Source organism: Cibotium barometz, chromosome 25 (assembly GCF_041138505.1).
Source record: "Cibotium barometz isolate CiBa-2024 chromosome 25, ASM4113850v1, whole genome shotgun sequence".
In the NCBI taxonomy this organism is placed as follows: Eukaryota; Viridiplantae; Streptophyta; class Polypodiopsida; order Cyatheales; family Cibotiaceae; genus Cibotium; species Cibotium barometz.
In genome coordinates, this window is record NC_141070.1 from 51,905,893 (window position 1) to 51,927,515 (window position 21,623).

The following is a 21,623-nucleotide window of genomic DNA, read 5'->3' on the forward strand; positions in this document are numbered from 1 at the left end:
TCATATAGTCGAGTTCACACTATGGACCAACCATTATTTGCTATTGTAGGAGAATACTTTCCCTTTATGTATGTACTCTTATCTTTTGGATATATGGTTGTAGAGAAGAAAAGAAGATAGAAGAAAATTCAGCTATCCATCCCTCTCTCTCTCTTGTATCTTGCACTCTCGTCTATGTGTGTGTGTGTGTTTGCTTGCAAGGAACTCAAGCTCTCCCTTTCCCTCGCATTCTCTTAACACCAATAATTACGAAGGATAAGAAATTTCCTTGACTCTTGGCTCATATCTCTAGGCTCATGTGTCTAGACACCTCTTTTTCTGCAGGACTATGGGCTCGCGTTCCTTATGCGAGAGTTTGTTTGGCCTAGTTTTTATGGTTTTTGTGTTTTTTTAAGACTTGATGGGGTGTGATTAATGTTTCTAATCTTTATTAATAGTTGTAATGTAATCAATTAAGTGTTTTTTAGTGGTTTAGCCTGCTTCTACTTTACCAATTCCATAATCCATAAATAAATTATGAAAAATATAAAATGTATGAATTGAAATTGATAATTTCACTCTAATACCTAATGGAGCTCAATGCTTATGTTTTCGGAGTGGATTTCACTCCTAATCACAATTGTTAAGCTAATTCTTGGATCAAAGCAATGAAATCTAAGCCTCTTGGGCTTCGATTTTATGCGAATTACCAAAAATGGGAGTTTTGCTCTACTAATAGATGAACATAAAATGTTCTATTACAAAATAAATTTCAAATCAAAATCAAAAGCAACAACAAATACGTATGCTTTTCGAAGTGTGACCTTCTGATTAACACCGCGCAATACTGGGTAATCCCAATAGCTTGAAATGGACGACCTGAGGTGTAGGTTAGTCTCGAGCAAGCAATGCCAAACATGTTCAAGTCAAGAGCTTATCTTAGCCTTGTCGAAGCATGTGTCGTTGGGTCTTGTCTTCGAGCCATAAATGCAACTTTCCATTGTGGGTGCGCTAGCTCGTTTGGTCGTTACGTTCTCATTCCGTTTGTCACACTGGAATGCTTCTAGCCACCAAAGTGGTGAAGGGAGAGCTCTCAATGCATAAATGGAGGCAAAAAAAGATGGTCCTTCACAATGGTTCTCTCTCACAAAGGCGGGGGAGATGAAGAAGCTATTGCAAGAAGAAAACCTATAATCAAATCTATTTAGCACGTATCCACCATCAAACAAGCAAGATTTAAAATCCAAAAGAGGGAAGAAAGAGAGCTCACAAGTAAACTATTACAAGGGAACGATTGTCCATTGGTTATTGTCATAAATGACTAATGACTAGTTTTCACACTAGGTTAGCCAAACTTAAAAATGGTCCGGTCTCTATTAATCAACTATGTACACTAAGTCTGTAAACTTAAAAATGGTCCGGTCTCTATTAATCAACTATGTACACTAAGTCTGTAGACTTTCCCTATTTGACATTAAGCGTAGAGAATAAGGATGCTTTATATGTTCTAGTGCTATTTTTCAAAAGTTGTGCCTGTTTGGGTGTGTAAGAAGGCAAAATGCCTTCTTACACGACGATAGGTCAGTCGGGACGGACGAAACCATGTTAACCTAGGGAATGGTTAACAACCAGGGAAGATGGCTTCCGAGGCAATGCCTTTTTTTTTTCCTTCTCAGAAATGGGAGTGATGACGCTAATGATCAAAGGGTTTCTGTGTTCGAGTCTTATGTAATGCCGTGTTAGACCCGGGGGTAAGACGTCCTAGGTCCTCGTGTGAAACGGGCCTCTCCCGACGTGGAGTGAAAGGAAACAGCGGACACGTAGTAGCGCCAAATCTCAAAATTCAAAATGCTACTGGTACATAAAATGGAGGTCGAGCCACCAACTAAGGAGACATTCTAGAGCAAGCACAAGAACGAACGGAATTAAAATAGGGGAAAAAACCAGAGAGAGAGAGAGAGAGAGAGAGAGAGAGATTTGTTTCCACATGCCGCCCAAATCCATACGCAGAGCTGCTGCTCAGCTCTCGCATGTCACCACCACCACCACACGCCTCTTCATAGGTGATTGAAATACGTTTCTTTTTGTCGAGTTCATGTGTATGAGCACAACACAGTTTCTCAGCAGACATGCTCCGGTTTTTGAGTTCCCAGGTGAATGCAGGGTGGACATCCCTCAGAGCGTCTCCTATCAACAGACCAAAGACTCCATATCCATCAAAGTCCCACATAATGGCCGCATCACCATCGCAGGTACTTCTGCATAGTTCTTCCCAAATCTCAATACATCTTAGTACATGGGCGCAATTATTTTATCAAGATAATACAAGGAATCCAAAAGGACCATGGATTCACATAATGTGCGCGTTTATCCACAATTATTCCATGAATAAATACTTGGGCATTGTTATGCAAATGCCTCAAAGTAGGGCAACTGTGTCATGGTATGCAAGCAATGCTTAAAACAAGTGTAATTCGCCTTGTGTTCAGGAACTGGATCAAACAGGTTTGCAACCAGGATTATCGAGGACAATGGAATCTTCAGGCAAGACAGTCAAGGTATATTTTGATCTCCGTATCTGCTCCTTGGCAGGTGGGGTTGAAACCAATCAGGCTAGAGGTTGCTGGTGGCTATGTTCGATCTTCAACTCCCGTGAACACATCTTGAAGTAACTTTCACTTGCATTGGTCTATAGATCTTAGCTGATTTCGCTGTTTGTGGTACTTCCATAGGCCTGATGTTGCTGAATGGATTGTCAGTTGAGCTCTTGAATCCTAAATCACTGGACAATAAAGGTCACTTCCTTTTGAAGGTAAATTCCATCTCTTAAAAAAGAGCTATTTTTATTGCAATCAACAAGGGGCTATCTCAACATCTCAGCTGTGCAATGCTTCCGTCATGGTAGCATACTTCCACCCAAATGTGGAGAGTGCATGGGTGTGCCAAAATTCCAAATGTACTACTGTGTCCTTTCTGTAGTTGCATTTCATCAGGTCATCAAAAAATAGCTTTTGGCATGTTACATCATTATCAGGCAACGCTGTAAGGTTTGTGTATGTGATTTCTCCTGGGTGAAGTAGGCCTTATAGGAAAGCAAAGCTAATGCTCCCGTAACATTCATGGAAATGATTGAATGCCATACCATAGATCTGTAGGCTTTAGCACTGGATCCCTAGGAGAGCGTGGGTTCTAAGTTCCAGTGTGGCATGTGTGGATCTTTGCAGTGCAAGCCTTCATGAATTGGATGAACTGTCCTTTGAGGTGAAAGGGATAGAGCTGCTTCAGGGACTTGACTGCTTTGTTTGCATCATCAGAATCTCTTCTTCTCTTCTTTGGATTGTGCTGCTAAGCATGATATGCTGGGTCAACAATGTTCCCCCTTTTTTAAAATTTCCAGAAAGTGCCCCAATGGCTTGTCTTGGTCAGGATGGTTGGTTAACATTGGGTAATTGTGGTATTGGGCTAATATTAGATAATGCCAATACCATGGTTAATCTGATCAATATGTAGATTGTAGTGATGTTTCAGCTGCACACCAAGAGATGGTATGCGATCCTACCGGGCATAAAGCTATGCAGGAAGAGAAACAGATCCCCCCTTAAGAGGGAGGTAAGCTAGCCACAGAGTAAATATAAATCATGTAGAGTTGGTGCCCAGGACTCATTTTCCCCTTTTTGAGGCAGCTGACATTGGCCAAAGAAAGTATATGCAACTTGTACAAGCTGAAAACAACAAAGGCTGCTGATCTGCATGTTTAGCACCTATATTCTTGTGTCAAGTAGCCCCTCTTTTCAATGTCCATTCCTTTATATGACAGTTCAGGCAGCAAGTCTCCAGCCTAGCAGCTCCAGATTAGCCCCAAATGACAACAATCAGCCTTAGGTAAAATGCACGATGCTTTTGGGCCTTTATTGTCAAAGCTTGGAACCAGGTACCCTACCTAGCACTAAAAAAGAGATTGAGACATAGGCCATCATGTGGATAGGGTTTGGCAGAGGATAGCACTTATCATGTACACAATATGAGGATGCCACATGTTTTCACTTTGGGAATGGTTGCATGACTTAAGGACCTAGGTTCGAATGTACATCACATCTTGTCATGGTATTCAGGGGTTATAACAACAATGAAGACTGTTCCCTTGCATTTGGTGGATGTATCTCCCTTTGCCTCCACCACCTTGCCCCAGTAGATACATCAGGGAGATTGTTGGGAGCATGCTTGAATGGAAGATTTGGAGAGCAAGATGTATGAGGCCATTTAGGGCACAGCTAGAACTTCTATATGTATATGTCTGATTTGTGTGTTTGGAATAATGGCTGGGGTTATGTCTCCAAGGTGTTGGCTTTGATCTTTTGTCATTTTAAATGGAAACTTGTACTCATGTATACCTATTGTGCTCCATCTTTGCAGGATGCATTAAAGTTGTACAGCATGGAGCTTCCTGAGATGAGCTTTGCTGCAAATACCAGGAAAGAGTCTCCCTTTCTTGAGAAGTGTGTCACAAGTGGGTTTGTATCAATTTTCCCAAATCAAAGACTTGTCTTAATGGAATCTGTTCAAGTTGTACTAGAAGTGCTACTGCTGCTTAACTTTGAAATGCCTATTGAGATTGTCTCTTCTCCACATGCATCAAAGCCAGCTTCTTACATATATGCTCTCTCATGCAGGAAGTACTGCACATTGCTTTTGAAGAGAACTATGCTGGACACTGACGAGGTATAACTTTTCTAGGTGTCTATCACCATTATACGGATGTGTTATGTATTGATCACAGTCTTTTCACCTCTATTTTTTAGGTACTAGCAGCATTGAGCTATCAGATTCTACCACCTGACACGCAGTATGCTGAGATACCTCTGGCTGCTGTGAGCAAAGACTACCAGCATAAGGTGTGAAATACCCATTCATGCCAAAGCCAGGTTTTCCACATTGAGGCATAAAAGAATGTGTAGTACCTCTGGCTCTGAAAGGGAATTATTTAAATTGAAGTGATAGCATCTCATTTCAAGGTGATGCTTTCAGGGAATAGGCTCGTTTTTGTTCAATGAGCTGCAGAGGAGGCTTCAAGATGTGGGGGTGCTCACAATTTTCTGTTGGGGTGATCAAGAGTCGGAGAGCTTCTGGCTTAAACAGGTATTGGTTACATCTCAAGTAGCCTGAGCTCTTCTTTGCACATGTCCCTTGTTTAACATTTCTATGATCTCAGGGCTTTCTCAAAGTTGCAGAAGTGGATGGACATGGAAAGCCTCATAAGCTACCCATAAAACCTGATGTCCGGAGAGCGATGAGCATTCCTGGCAGTGCAACACTTTTGGTCTCTCATTTGTACTGTAAGCCTGCTATCACAGTGGCTAGTGATAGAAATATTGCCACAACTCCACCTAGGCAAGTCCAGCCCCATGTAGCTGAAGGCTTACATGAGAGTGCTCCACCTGTCTCGAGGCCATCTCCAGCAGCAGCAATCACAACACCTACAGTTGGTGAACTCAAACCCTCCCTTCAAGTAACTCCATTACTTGCACAAGATGGGCAACTCGTAAAGGCTTCTGGTATGATGCCCTTGAATATAGATGGGGCCTTTTCAAGTGTGGCAACTCAAATTGAAGTGAAAAGGGCTACACCCCCTTTTAAAGGTGGCCTTCACTCATCCATCCCAATTGAACCAGTGCTTTCCTTGACTCTAGCTCCACCATCTCAACCAATGATTGCAACAGGTGCTCCATGCCATGTTTACATTGGCATTTTAATGGCTGGTATTATGTAATATGTAGTGGTCATGTAACATGGCTGGTGAAGGGAAGAGACTAATGCATTTTTAACTGTGTTTTTAGTTGGTTCACTTCCTTGTGAGGGTGTCCAAGATGAACTTGCAGAGCGAGTCACACAAAACCAGGAAGGTGAAGCCAGAAAACAAGAAACGCTAAACCCTCTGCAGCTAGAGAAAGAGAACATCTATGTGAAGTCGGTACAAAGGGGTAGAAAAAGGGGAAGGCCTAGCGCATCTCAGGTACAAAGGCTTGAAAAACAGAAAAAAGTGCTTGACTGTTCCCAGGGAAATAAGAGGCCAGATTCAGAAGTGATGATGTCTCAACATGGAGTGCTGATAGAGCTGCAAGAGCCCAATGTTGTCCATGCAGAGTTGCCTACAGACCCCCTGGCTACAGTAACATGTGTGGATGCAGGCAAGGAGACTCAGCAACATCTGAAAGGTGGTGCCACCATGAACCCCCAGTTGATGAAACTGACAATCATGTTCATGAACATGGCTAATGATAACAGGCGGGTGCAACTCACCAAGGTCAGTCCACAGCTTAATCTGGTAACTAGTTGATGAAAGGGAATCTTGATTTGATCCATATGTCTGCCAATCTAGATTACCTCTACCTTGATGGGTATATGATGCCATTTAAGGCCTTCTGTTGATGGAAATGAGTGCAATGTGAATTGTAGTCCTTGATTGAATGCAGCTTACCTTTGTCCTGCCATGTTGTCTGCTTGAATCAGTTTGTTGAGAGGCTTGGTGGAAAGGTCACCAATGATGGCAACCAATGCACACATATAGTTACCGGCGAGGCACGCAGGACCTTAAACTTTTGCAATGCTCTCAATGCAGGGTACATTCTCTCTATTTCCACTTATTGTGTCGGTCTGTATGCCTATGGACCAACAGGCATCAGACTGATTTGTTTGCCTACTGTTTCTGCTGCTGCATGTATGGTTGCCTTTTGAGCTTGATTTTTCTGTCATGGCAGAGCTTGGGTTGTGTCACCTGCTTGGTTGAAAGCGAGTGTAAAAGAGAACAAATTTGTTGGTAAGTACTGGGTGATTTAGAGCGTTTAGCCGGTAGAAATGGATTGTTTGCAGGTCTAGCATATATAAAATGTTTGACAGGCTTTGGCTCACTCATGAGCAATATGTTTGTTTTCACAGAGGAGGCTCCTTTTGTCTTAAAGGATGAGGCTTTTGAATGCAAGTACAAAACCACATTGGAAATTGTCATCAAGAGGGGGAAACAGAGGCCTCACGGCCTGCTTCAAGGCATGTGCATACACCTCACAAAGCATGTGCAACCCCCATTAGAGACAGTGTCTGCCATTATCTTGTCTGCAGGGGGCAAGGTAAAGCTTCAACCTCCCTAAGTTACTTAAGATCTTTGAAAGCTTAGCTTTAACCGCACTGATGTAACCCCAGTGTTGATGCCTTTCATGTGGTTTATGAAATGCAGGTGCTTTCGAGCCTTGAGGAAGCCAAGGGTTCTTCGGGTGCTATTGTTGTTGCCTGTGAAGATGACATTTCTGAAGCCCTCATGGCAGCAAAGGCAGGCCTGCCAACCTACTCAAGTGAGTGGCTCATGTGCTGCATCATGAAGCAAGAACTAGACATGACTACCACACAATTCACGGAATCTCTGTAAAGTGTCAAAATAGTAGCAAGTTTTTTGGCCAAAGCATGGACTTTGGCTACTTCTAACAAATCAAAGCAGAGGTCTGCCTTCTATATATATATATATATATATACTATTCAATAAACCAACAGCAAGTTGACACATGTAAATGTGGATATCCTACCCAATGGGATTTTGCATGACTGTAAAAACATTGATTTTTTATGATTCGAAGTTTTAATTGATCTTTTTAAATAACCTCACAGCATCTAGAATTAGATTGAAGTTTGTAACCTTAGAACTAGATTGAAGCTTTTTCTTACTTAATGCCTTTTCACTCTTACAACATTACTATCTATTTTTTGTAGGTCGTTAATTTTCTTGGATTATATATATATATATATATATATATATATATATATATATATATATATATATATATATATATTGTCTAGCATTAATAAAAAACATTGTAGATGGCCTAGCTATGAAGGGCTCTTGCCCTTACACAGCGACACCCTGGGTTTAATATTCGCATGCCTAATGGCATGTGGTTAGTCAAATTCGTTTCTAAAATAACCCTCACAAATTTTTTTAAAAAAGAGATTTACATGGAAGATAGGATTTTCACAATCATAAATAATGGGTCCGTTTTTTAACTAGTCGTAGTAATAAAACCTCAGGAGTAGATTAAAGAAAAATGACTTGACCTTAGGACCCTACGATGTGATGTAAAAAAAGAATCATTGAATTTTTAAGTTTATCTCTCAATGCTTCTTTGTAATCGCTTTAGGATGTCTGATAAAAGGTGGATTGTAGTTGAAGCCATTTGAAGTTGTGGCCTCTAACATGAATTTTGGTAATATATCTTCTATTACGAAGAGAGAGAGAAAGAGAGAGGGTGATCATTGATGTTCAATATATTTTTTTGATCTTGCATAATATTTTTTAAAGGGTGTTTGTGTCTTAGTTTTTCCATGTTTGTCTTGTTTTTTTTTTTGAAGAGAGCGATTGAACGTTCATGGTGTTAAATTTTTTTTTGAAGAGAGCGATTGAACGTTCATGGTGTTCTTTTTTGAATGTTTAGACCAAGATTGTAATCCTATACTTGAACCTTAATTTAAACCTTACTCCTTGTGGGCACTAATTAATGAATATGGGAGTATGTGTGAATAGGTTAGTAGTGGCACTTGTCTTTAATGAGTAGGGATTGGGCACTTAGACATAGCTCCACAGTGGAATGTGCATTTTGTCCACCACATCATGGTCCTTTTTACATTGACCCATGCGTTCATCGGTCTTCTTATCAATCTCACAACTTTGCCATTCAATGTCAATGTCCTACCAAAGCTTACACTTTTGGATGCAAAGGATGGATAACAAAACATCAATGGTTGTAACTAGACTTACAACACCAAGTCTTGAGCAAATTATGTAGCGTGGTAATGCCATCAATCTTTGTATTTTGACATCTAAGGAACCAAGAACAAAAAAGAATGCTCAAGGTTTATATTCCATTGTAGGGAATTGAGTATTCTAGAACTTGAGGGTTGTCCAAGTTGTATCCAAAATGATCAACTTTGAGATTGAATAATATTAAATCTTTTATACAAGAGTCATGGGACTAGCCATCTCATGGAGGCATTTGATCATTGAAGGAAATTGGAATTAAGTACATGGATATGAATATTGTTAGTCAGACATTGACATGGGTAGTTGGAACTATAGTACGAATTGGTATAAAAACTAAGAAATTGACGTCAAAACCAAAGAATTGTTTGTGCATTCATTTGTTCATTTGATTTATGCTTGTGAGCATATCTTTGTATGTGTGCCAAGGATCAAGGACGCTTGGTTAAATGTAAGGATGAGCTCTTGGGTTTGGAATGATGTGATCAACTTTTGGAAAGCAAAAGATTAAAAGATTTTTAAATACTTAAAAGAGAAAAGCTTTAATTATTAAAAAGATGCTTTTTGGGATATAAGTGAGTTTTAAAGCAATTTTCTTAGGTGCTTTTGGACAAGAACTATATATTTAATTATTCTCTCATTGAGACAAGTAAAAAGATAAAAGAGTTCTCTAGCTCTAAGGACTTGTACTTAAGACTCCTCTAAGGAGTTTTATCTAATAAAACTCGGAGGGGGGTGGTATTTTGACTCCTAGTGTGGTGTCTTCTCTCTTTACTCTCTTTTTTGTTTATTTTTAAATTTCCTCGAGGAGGTTTTAAGCATGAATTTGTTGGAAGATAAGCTAAGTACTTGTGCCACAATCTTTATACTGACTCGTCTAAGAAGGGGGGTTGCCCAAGGATTCAGTGAGTCCCTACCCACAAGAGCACTCACATACGGCCTCAGTGACTCATACAAAAATACGGTTGTATAGATCTCCAAAATTAAGGGCAAATATGACGAAACAACTGATCTTGTTCAATTCATTCAAAGGTTTGAACATAGATGTGAAGCCTTTGGAAATCCAAATTGCCCTACCAAGGTATATGCATTGAATCTATGCTTAGAGGGAAAAGCTAGTCGATGGTTCATCACATTGATGCTGGCGATCTAGATAAACTTTAGAACTTTGAAGTCACCCTTTATCCATGGCTTTTCAAGACAAGGTGATCGGTGGAGTGCAGTGAAAGAACTCTATTCAATTGAGCGTAAACCAAATGAAACCATTAGAGACTTTATCCTTCGGATAAAACTCTTGGACTCATGATATGAGTCATGGGAGAAATTAAACGATTCTCAATTGAAGAGATGTTTCATGATGGGCTTAAAGAATAATAGCTTGCACAACTTGATCATTGTATCCAACTCAAAAATATTCGATCAATGTTGTAAAGAAGCAGTACGTTTAGATGACAACATGTTGGAAGATGATCATGCTACGAGATGTTTCTCATCTAAACCAAGTGAAGCAATGGCAAAAGAAAGATTGATCTCGAAATTATCATTCCCTGAATTCTATGCAGATTTGCTTAAAAGCTTTTAATCGACATCTCTAAGAGAGGATGAGCTCCTTCAAGACCAACCATCCTAAAAGCCTCTACAAGTGAGGAACGAAATGCCTTGTGTTAAGTGCAATGACCACGACCATCCCAATCCCCATTGTGCATACAAGGCACCTGTCTTTCTGTATTGCATATATTGTAAATCCTTTGGTCATGATACTACAAAGTGTCCCAATTCATCAACAATTGACTCAAAACCTCCATCTCCTGTGCACCAAATAGAAACAGTCTAAAGGGTAGAAACCGCTCAAGAAGCAGTTAAGCAAACACCTCACACACCCATCAAGAAACTAGAACCCGCCCAACCACCCCAAATTAAAAATCATGATCATATGATATATGTGGAACGCAAAAAGAGAGCATGCTTAGCATGGTTGAGTGTCTTATAGGATCACCGGTTGTGATTGAACCTCATAATGCCAATCCTAAAAAAACAACCAAAATATAAAACCCAAAGAAGTACCGCTTTCCCTTTTAAAATAAAGACATACTCTCTACAGAAGAGTCATTAGACAGATTGTACGAATTATGTGGTTGAGAAAGCACGTGAGGAATTCGATGAATCCGTTATGAAATTAAAGCAGTCTCTCAAAACCTCATTTGGAGAACTGCTCTTCTCCCATGGTAAAGCTAACATAACATCAGCACTTGCACCTTTAAGGGCTCAACATGAGTTATACCAAGACATAAAAAGCTTCGTAGAATAGGATTGTGAAGATTTACAAGTTTTCAAACAGACCTCATTTAGGATTCTCAGAGGACCAAGTGTACCAGTATATACATTGGGTACTCTTGAAAAAGCTAAGAGCCAAAAAGAGGATGAAAGTGAATGAGAATATGAAACAAAAATAGGATTTGAAGCTAAAACACAAACTGAAACATCCATGGTTCCTCTTGAAGATTCTATCATGGTATGGTTAGATTTTCCTACAGGTAACGATGTTAAGCGCAAACGCGTATTGATTAGCCCTCGAGCTACTTATAACATCATGACAATAGACACTTGGGTGTCATTGTTGGGACAACCTAAACTAATCCCTACAGACAATGGTCTTGCAAGGGGAGCCAATGGACAAAACATTGAAGCTATGCTACTCAAACAATCGATAGAGATGTGGAATTTACATTCCATGTTACCCTAGATTCCCTTGAGTATGATGTCATCCTTGGATACGTGACTCGTTGTATTCAATTGATGAATCCATGCAAACAGTCACCTTGAACATTCATGCAAGCATTGTACAATTGCTATTATGGGAGAAAAAGACCTTGGAGGACTTGAAACTTCCAACATATCTTATTGAAAAGATCCCTAAGATTTTGGTTGGACTGGAACTTTCCAATAAAATCACCACAGATCAAGCACAACTTTATCCAATACGAGAACACAATCTCATGACCCTCGAGTTATGGGATTTGTTATGTCAACCAACACTCATGGCTCATCCTGAAAGAATTCCCTTTACACAAGACTTGAACATGCCATGTTTGGTGCTTTGATCATAAAATGTATATTGAAACTAATCCCCTTACTTGCAAGTTTTTGTGGTTGAGTATGTGTTGGAAGCAGATTTGATCTTGGGGCATAAATGGACTATTGCTGCCCAAGCACCACTGTGCTTTGCAAGCGATAGGGTCATCATGACGGTCAACGACACAAAGTTGACAATACCATACTGCAAGGAAGAGGATCCAACCTTAATGGATTTCTATGATGATGTTGAACGCAAAAGGTTACAAGTCTCTTCCACAGAAGCCCCTCTACACAATAACCTATCATCTGCCTTCAACAACAACAGACTCCGATAAAGCATCTACTCCTTAAACCCCATCCTCACTAATGAAGTTCGATGCCAAAACCTTGCAAAAATCAACAGCTATTCCCGAAGAAGTTCCCCTTGCGTAACCATCAATCTCTAACAAGGAACTCAAAGGAAAAGCCCTAGAGCTTATGCCTCTTCATCGAACCTCACCAACCAAAGGAGATGGCAATATGCTAAAAAGCCTCATCATCGAATGCCACTCTGCAAGAGACTCGAACCTCATCGTCAACAATGCCCATGAGTCTCAAACCCGCAACTTTAGTGCCAACTAATGTGACGGAGGGCTCACAACCTTCCAATTTAACCAAAAAGAAAAATCCACCAAGACAACAAAAATCAAGGTATCTTAATGGTATCACAATGTGGGTGGAGAAGCAGCTACTTGTTGCTCAAGGCTATTACAAAGGTGCCAATCAAGTTTGGGTGCCTCGATCATCAAAGCCTCTTCCTTGAACGCAGCACTCAGAGAGGCCAAGGAAAAAGAAAAATACTCCACAACACCGTCCACAAAAAACTATGCGAGTTCCTTAAAGAACTCCACCAAGTCAACAAGTATGGGTACCAAAAAAATTACTACAAGAACAAGGCTACTACCAAAGTAATACCAAAGCTTGGATTCCCAAGCGCTTCAAAAAGTCTCCTAAGCATGTTTAAAGAAACAAACATTAGCAAACAAAGGCATCAGCCCACCAATTTATAATGTTCATCAAAGATGGGTGCTTGTGCACATGCTTTAACAACAAGGATACTATGATGGTAATCCCATCATATGGTTGCCAAAATCTAACAACGTGAAGAAAGCTTCACCACGGACTTCAACCCCAACAGCTTCACCTAAAGTTCGACAAGAATGGAGGCCCAAGCAACACCAAGCAAGTCACTCAACCACTCTCGTGCATTCAGCACCTACACAAGAGTTTGTGTGTTCAAGCAACCCCAATGGTAACCAACCACCAGTAGTCTTATCTACCGCCACATTTGAGCCAAAAATTCAAGAATCAATTCCCATGTCTACAACAAAGACTTATGAGCGCATCAAAGACAAACTCACAATTCTCTTTTCACCCCTCTGGATGTGAAGCATAAGTGGAAAAGCTATGCGATAGACATAAGAACCTATTCTCTCAAAAAGGAGAGTAGCCATAAGAACCTGTTGCTCGCAAGTGGTGGTCCAAAAAAAAAACACACAAACACAAGGGAGTAACACATATGGCCTACCTAGAAGTGGAAGAATATCACAAGAAACTCTCAAGGATCTTCAATAGCCATTATATCTTGTTAAGCTTATCGCTTATTATTCTTTTTGCTATATTAATGTAGCAGCTGCTCCATGAGTACATATCTATACTCATGCAGCACTGGAGGACATTTGCACTAAAGCCTCACCATCGATAACTTCCAGGTACATCTTTGGATGGGGGGGCCATGGTGGGTGAAAGCCTGGTTAATGGGAGAACCCATTGCTTGGAAATTTCTTTCAAATTGCAACCTCTCCAAACGACGCTACAATCATCACAAATCAATGATCTTAAATCCTTCATGAAGATATCTATATTAGCCTCACAAGTCCACGTAATTCTTTTAATCCTCGCCAACAAGTGACGACTTCAATACACAGAGCAGTTCAACAAGAGTCTATATGACTCACTTCTTGTACTTCATGTATGTCTACTTCATAAGAGCACTTAAGTATACATAAAAACATAAAAAGCACATGGGAACAAGCATGCAAGAAAAGGTCCTACTTAACAACATTTGACAAGAATCCTGCCACACAAAGGGACATCATCAAAGGTCAATTACTTCAAATGATGAATGTCGCTTCAATGAATCAAATGAAGAACTGAGAATCGCCATCTTGTTCTGATGATTATGTCCACGTTCTTCCGGATCCTTTCCTCTCTTCTCTTCTATTATTAACATCTCTTAGCATCCCCACTAACACAAATCACAACTGTAACCTTGCTTATGATTGCCAAAAACAAAGTGAGCAAATAACCTTAAAAAAAACATGCTCACACAAATATGTAATCATTCGTAAAAAAACCCAATCTCGTTAGGAATTACCGATAAACCACTAGCCTTTTAATTCACTAACTCGATCATTGAATGTCACTCAACATCAAATCCATCGACAGAGCTTGTATATTCTCCCCACATAAAGGTCTTCAACGCAATCACGAGGACGCAATCACCATCACAGGAAGGGGAGAATGTTAACCCATTCCTAGGGTTAACAAGAGCTACCACCATTATCTTACATCAAGGAGTCAAGGTAGATACACCAAAGGGTTATACATTCAAGATATGAAACAATGGTTTCCAAAGCTACAACTTGGACGGGGGCCCATAATGGTTCGATGGAATACTTAAAGTGATTCCTGCTTCAAGACCATGTGGTAGTAAGTTAGGATGAAGTCCTAAGTGATGTACCTCATGGATATATTATGAGAGTAGCCATTATAATAGCATTAGGTCTCTTATGAGACTAAAGTTCCCGTTCAGCCATAATTTTGAAAAGATGCAGGGGAAAAGAGAGCTTGAGCTCTTGCAAGCACACACACACTCACACAACCCTAGAAGAGAACACACAAGGTGAGAGGCTGAAAATTCTTCTTCTTCTTCACACAACAAAAGAGGTCTACAATGAAGATAAAGTGACTAACACACATAATAGAGTATGTACAAGCAGTCCATAATGTGAACACGCTAGGAGGAATGGGTAGAATCTTTGGCGAAGATATGTCGGTGCTAGCTACCAAACTCGTCAGTGATATAAATGTTGAACGATCATGCAGGTGCCTCGTGAGTGTCAGCTCATGTTGAGCTTGATATCTCAACACTCCCCCTCAAGCTAACCTCCAGCTCATGAACTCCAAGCATATCTCAAAATCTGGGGAGCTTCGCAGCTCCCAAGGCCTTTGTGAAGATGTCAGCAACCTGATACTGTGTGTTGACGTAGGCCAAGTCGATGTCGCCTACCAAGACTCTCTCCTTGTTGATGAAGTGGTAATGCACCTTAATGTGTTTTATCCACGCATGAAAAATTGGGTTCCTCACCAATTGTATACTGCTAAGATTGTCACAATATATGACAACCTTTCTCTCCACATGCAACCCCAAATCAGCAAGTAGCTTGTGTAACCAGGCTACCTCACATGCTGCTACCACAGCTCCTCTATACTCTACCTCTGTACTCGACAAGGCAACTGTGGGCTACTTCTTGCTTCTCCATGTCATAGTAGCACTCTCCAATGAAAACAAAAATCCACTAGTAGATCTCCTATTTGAGATACTACCTGCCCAATCTGCATCTGTGTACCCATATAGCTTCAATGGTACACATGCTGCATAAAACAATGCATAATCAATAGTGGCCCTCAAATACCAAAGTGTGCATCGCACACTGTCAAGATGTGGTTTGCGCGAAACCTGCATAAACTGGCTCTCTAAGCCAACAATGTAGCTCAAATCTAGCCTACTGATTGTGACATAGATCAAACTCCCCACAATCTTCCTGTACATAGTGGGATTCTCCAACACATAACATGCATCCGCACTAAGCTTGCCATTTTGATCTAATGGCACCGAGATTGGCTTACAATCAGCCATCCCATACTTGGACAACATGTCCAATGCACACTGTCTTTGCAACAGCCAAATACCCTCAGGTGTGCGAATGACTCCCAAAAAGTAGCGCATATCTCCCAAATCCTTCATCTCAAACTTTCTTTTGAGAAGACTTTTCACATGCTCAATCTCATCCAAGTTGTCACCCCCCCACTAACAATAAGATTATCTACATAAATGGTGATGATCACAATACCCTTATCACTCTTGCACACATACAAAGAGTGATTTGCATCTGCCATATGAAAACCAATAGTGACAAGATACTCAACAATCTTGTCATGCCATGCTCGTGGAGCTTACTTCAGCCCATACAAGGCCTTATGAAGCTTACACACATACTCTGGGTGACCTGTATCCTCAAAACCTGATGGTTGGCGGATCCATATACACCTCTTCTTGCAAGTCACCATGCAAGAATACATTTTTTACATCCGTTTGATGTAAAAACCAGCCTTTAGTTGCAACCATTGCAATCACAACTCTCACAGCTACCATCTTTGCAACTGGGGCAAATGTCTCTTCATAATCAATCTCATGTGTCTGTGCATATCCTTTGGCTACCAATCTAGACTTGTACCTGCTTATGCTACCATCACTTCCCAAGTCTCATTTCCATACAATGCACCCATCTCCTCATCCATAGCTTTCTCCCAACACACATTTCCAATAGCCTCATCAAAACATGTGGGTTCTACAACCTGCACAACTTTTGTCATATAAGCATAGTGATGTGCCACATAACCATCATAAGTCAACCTGTGCACAGGGTTTTTGACTCTTCCAGATCTTCATAACTTTTCATTCATGGCTTCCATAGCCTTCTTCACACCAGGTTTCCTCATTGTTGGAATCCCAAGCTCCTCATCAATGCTCATCTCCGAGCCACTAGAATCTCCATTAACAAGAGAATGCCCTGTAGAAATATCAGGCATACCAAGGGGCTCAACCACTTTCTCTTTGCCTTTATGTGATGTACCAACTACATTTTTCAGGACTCGTATTATGACGCAACCTACCACTCCATGGTCTATCAATAGAACCACTGGATGAGGAATCTCCTGGTCCACTCAATGTCTGTGATTGCTAACTTGCATTTTGTGCAACCACATTTCCACTTACATCAGCCCCAACAACATATTTTTTAGCAGCATACGAGCTACTCATCTCATCGAATACAACATTCTTGCTTACCCTCAATTCATGTGTAGTAGGATTATAACATCTATATCCCTTTTGCTCAAGGGAATGCCCACTAAACACACATTTTTTTGCTTTTGGATCCAGCTTGGTACGTAACTCATCTGGCACATGCACATATGCAATACATCCAAAAACTTTCAAGTGAGACAAATCAGGTATCTTGCCAGTAAACTTCTCCTCTGGCATTACATCATGTATGGCTACAGTAGGAGTCCTATTCACATGATATAAATTGCTATAGACATAGCCTCAGCCCAATAGCTATGTGGCAAATTCTTCTTAGCTATCAATGCTTGTGCTATCTCTGCAATGTGCCTATTTTTCCACTTAGCAACTCCATTTTGTTGCGTAGTGTATCTATATGTAAATTGTCTCTGAATGCCATTCTTCCGCAAGAATTGAGAGAACTAATTGGAGAAGTATTCTCCCCCTCAATCTGACCTTAGGCACTTCACATGCTTTCCTGTTTGTTTTTCAGCCATAACTCTGAAATTCTAAAAATGAGTGAACACTTCACTCTTCTTCTTCATAAAGTATGCCCACACTTTCCTCATGTGGTCATCAATGAATGTTACGTAGTACTTGCAGTCACCCATAGACATAGTCTTTGTAGCACCCCATACATCTGAATGCACAACATCTAGTACATTCCTGCTCACATTTCTGTCATGTGGGAATACATGTTTTGTTTGCTTTCCAAATTGACATGCTTCATAAACTTTCTGCATACCTTCAACTTTAAACTTAGGTAACTGAATCTTTTGTGCCTTGGTGTTGGTTTCATACAGCTTCACCAAGGTATCCCATGCCTCCTTAGGTGACTTGGCATCCTGTATATACCCAATCATAGTGTCCTATATGCTAATAGAGAGCCAATACATGACTTTCCTTGCTCCTTGATTCCAATGCTTGAACTCTTTTATATATGCAGCAGTTGGATTAATCTCCGGTATCTTTGGTGCCTCCTCATGTTCACCTTCAATGTAGTCCCAGTAACCTTTTCCCACATTAGGAAATTGGTTAATCTAAACCTCCAAGCTTGGAAGTTGTTCTTGTCAAGATTCTCTGCAACAATGTGGTTTATTCAATCATTTGACATCTTGTGCAACATAATTTTACCAAAAACAGCACTCTTGTTTAACCTGCATAAATTGCTATATTCTATGCAAACGGTACTATATTGCACCCAAACTGTCACAGCCAGTGACCTCAATTTGTATACATACACCCAATGGCAACTTTGAGACCTCTTTGTAGTACACATAGTGTCTGCACAACCAATCACCCTTCATGCAGTTCCAAAAACAGAGTTTTGTAGAGAATTGAGACTTACCCACAGTTCTTGTGAATGTGTGCAAACTGAAAAATGGAGGTCCAGACGCACCCAAAATGCTTTTTCGGTCCGAAAATTTTTATCTAATGGACCATATAGTTGCCCTGAAGCTCCACTCCCGTGAAGAAAGCTCCTCAATCGGAGTTTGTTTGCCAATGTCTCCCAAACAGCTCTCGGCAAAGGGTGTAGTATCCAACACAAAGGGGGAATAGTAGACAAAGATCTTACCATCATACCGGTTCCTGTGCTTCTCTTGCTTGTTGCTCAGCCCTTAGCATGAACCAGGCTCTGATATGATGAAAAGATGTAGGGGAAAAGAGAGCTTGAGCTCTTGGAAGCACACACACACACACACTCACACAACGCTAGAAGAGAACACACAAGGTGAGAGGCTGAAAATTATTATTCTTCTTCACACAACAAAAGAGGTCTACAATGAAGATAAAGTGACTAACACACATAATAGAGTATGAACAAACGGTCCATAATTAAGAGGAGTGGGTAGATGTGGACTAGTCGTTGGTGTAGTCCAATTGTAGAATCTCTAGCGAAGATATGTTGATGCTAGCTCTACCAAACTCGCCAATGATATAAATGTCGAACAGTCATGCAAGCGCCTCGTGAGTGTCAGCTCATGTTGAGCTTGACATCTCAACAAGTTTAAGTGAGTGTGAACACTTATGGCCATGTATATAAGTGAATTTCTCTCATAATACAATATACTCTCCCATTGTGCAATTGAGTCTTGCTCTTGTTAATCTCTCACTCTAATGCATGCTAGTGAGTGTGTGTGAGTGAAGTGAGGTGAGAGGAGGGACGAGTACCCATAGTGCAATGTGGCGGTGTGACAACGCTCTCACGGGAGGAGTGGTGGAATTACTTCTCAAGAAGTTGTAGATCTTGGAGACCTTAAGGGTTATGACCTCGGCCATTGGAAAGATTCTCACGATAGTTGCGGTTCACCAGGTAATCTTTTGTTGGATGTGTTTCAAGAGGGGTTAGGGTGAGCCATGTATATATGGATGCATGCATGTATGCATATATCAATATATGTATGTATGGAGGATGTTTTTATGTATGTATATATATATATACACACACACCCAAAAATATCCTAATAGATTTTTAAGCCTGATATATGTATATATTAGGCTAAAAATATGTAAATATAAATGCATGTGTCTATGTGTATAGCTTAAAGATAAAGATATATATACGTACACACACACACACAAGGGATGGTGGTGGGAATGTTCATCATAACCCTACAAGGGATGGTGGTGGGAAGTTATGTTTTTGTGGCACATGTCTCTAGATTGTTGCAATTATGCTCTACCTCTGTAAATGATTGTTCATCATAATCTTACAAGGGATGGTGGTGCGCAGTAACGTTTTTGCAGGACCTGTTGCTATGATGAAGATGGAAGACTCCTTCGCTCTGCCTCAGTCATGACCCATATATTACAATGGAGGTGGGTTCTCTAACTCACTTAGCTTGCCTACCTTCTTATTGAGCATTACATGATGTCTCTCACCCTTGCCTCTGTAGGGGTCCTTCTACTCAGGTACACAAGTACTTAAGAAAAACATTGTTTTTTCATACTTGAAAAAGATAGGATTTTACAAGTAATTAAACTAATCTATGGAACTATATTCATGGGCATCATTATGTGTTTTAGCTCTGAATATTGGTAGATCAAAGCTTTGTTTTAATTGTTTTGCATGGTAAGTATTTGAGAAAAATGAAAGAGTGTTGCTTTTGAACTATGAATACACATGGTTATGAACATAGGTTCATTTTACCCATGATCTCATCACTCTGTTGTTTAGACTACATTTGCTCATACTAAAGATACGCTACATATGGTTATGAGTTTCCCAGCCGCCCAAGGCACATAATAGATTTACAACTATCCTCTGAATCTTTGCTGATACAGTCCGACACCTTACTCTCCTCAACTTGAAGCAGCCGATCCTCTCTAAAATGTCTTCTTCGGTAAGATATGACTCTGAACAACTGTGTTCTTCAACCCTATCTCCTCAGCTGACCTTCTTTGACAACATGCTGACTTAAACTGACCCCAACTGACTCTTAGTTGACCACTACCTGACTGTAATCTAATTCAGTTAACTAGTGCTAACCTTTGACAGATTTTTGTCCTCCAGACCCTTAGATTTTCCTCCAGAACCAACAATCTTCAATCCTCATATCTCTAGCTCTAGGACCCTACTGAATATGTCGGTTGTCCTCTACTGACTCTTATTTAACTCAGGTCTGACTAAATTGATTCTGTTGACTCAGCTGATTTAGATATCCTTATCTCTGTGTCCTTCAAACACTTCAGATCCTACAAAGATTGAACACTACAGTCTCTTACCTCACTTTAGCTAACCTTCAGCTATGATGATTGCTTGAGTCCTATCTAGTTCAGCTGATTGATATGACAGATCTTTCCACTTATGTATCCTATAAGGCTTAAAAACCTTCCAAAACCTTGAATCTCACAAAGATTCAACCTTATAACCCCTAAACCGACATCAACCATCTTCCAGCTGACTTTGTTAGATATCCTTCAGCCCACAAACTATTTGACTGACTTAGATTGACTTCTGAGTGTCAAAATAGACCCAAAATAGCTTCCTTTTAACCCAAAAAGACTAAATCTATTCTTCCACATCCTCAGCTTACAGGTTCTAACACTCACTTGACCTTGTCCAACACTGATATGACTCTCAGCTGATGCTATTTGACTCAAACCTAACTCAATATACTTGAGATCTTTACTCACAAGTGGGAGTGTTGCTTTGAACTATGAATACGCATGGTTATGAGCATGGGTTCATTTTGGCCATGATCATCACTTTGTTTAGATTACATCTACTCATACTAAAGATACACTACAGATGGTTATGAGATGCCCATCCCAGGGCACACAAGAGATTTACAACTATCCTCTGAATCTTTGCTTATATAGTCCAACAACTTACTCTCCTCAACTTGAATCAGTTGATCCTCTAAAATGTATTCTTAGGTAAGATATGACTCTGAACAAACCTGTTCTTCAATCCTATCTCTAGCTGATCTTCTCTGACAACTTGTTGACCTTAGGTAAGATATGACTCTGAACAAACCTGTTCTTCAATCCTATCTCTAGCTGATCTTCTCTGACAACTTGGTGACCTAAACTAACCCCATCTGACTCTCAGCTATAGCCACTACCTGATTGTAATTTGATTCAGCTAATTGCTACTGACCT

General features: G+C 40.3%; 1 protein-coding gene across 1 annotated transcript; it reads left to right on the top strand.

Annotated features, from left to right (window-relative positions):
* Positions 1-1,871: 1,871 nt before the first annotated feature.
* Positions 1,872-7,628, top strand: LOC147624712 (N-acetyltransferase). The gene is made up of 14 exons (XM_086819744.1): positions 1,872-2,042; positions 2,133-2,231; positions 2,469-2,537; positions 2,712-2,791; positions 4,393-4,490; positions 4,650-4,698; positions 4,779-4,871; positions 5,005-5,115; positions 5,189-5,696; positions 5,814-6,280; positions 6,487-6,596; positions 6,735-6,793; positions 6,913-7,100; positions 7,208-7,628. Exons 1-14 carry the CDS (start codon positions 1,967-1,969, stop codon positions 7,394-7,396), a joined length of 2,196 nt encoding a protein of 731 aa, XP_086675870.1. The 5' UTR covers positions 1,872-1,966; the 3' UTR covers positions 7,397-7,628.
* The last annotated feature ends 13,995 nt before the right edge of the window (positions 7,629-21,623 follow it).

Coding starts and splice junctions, on each gene's coding strand:
- LOC147624712 (XM_086819744.1), top strand. CDS start 1,967: ATGCCGCCCAAATCCATACGCAGAGCTGCTGCTCAGCTCTCGCATGTC. Junction 4,699..4,778: donor CTATGCTGGACACTGACGAG/GTATAACTTTTC, acceptor TCTATTTTTTAG/GTACTAGCAGCATTGAGCTA. Junction 6,597..6,734: donor TGCAATGCTCTCAATGCAGG/GTACATTCTCTC, acceptor CTGTCATGGCAG/AGCTTGGGTTGTGTCACCTG.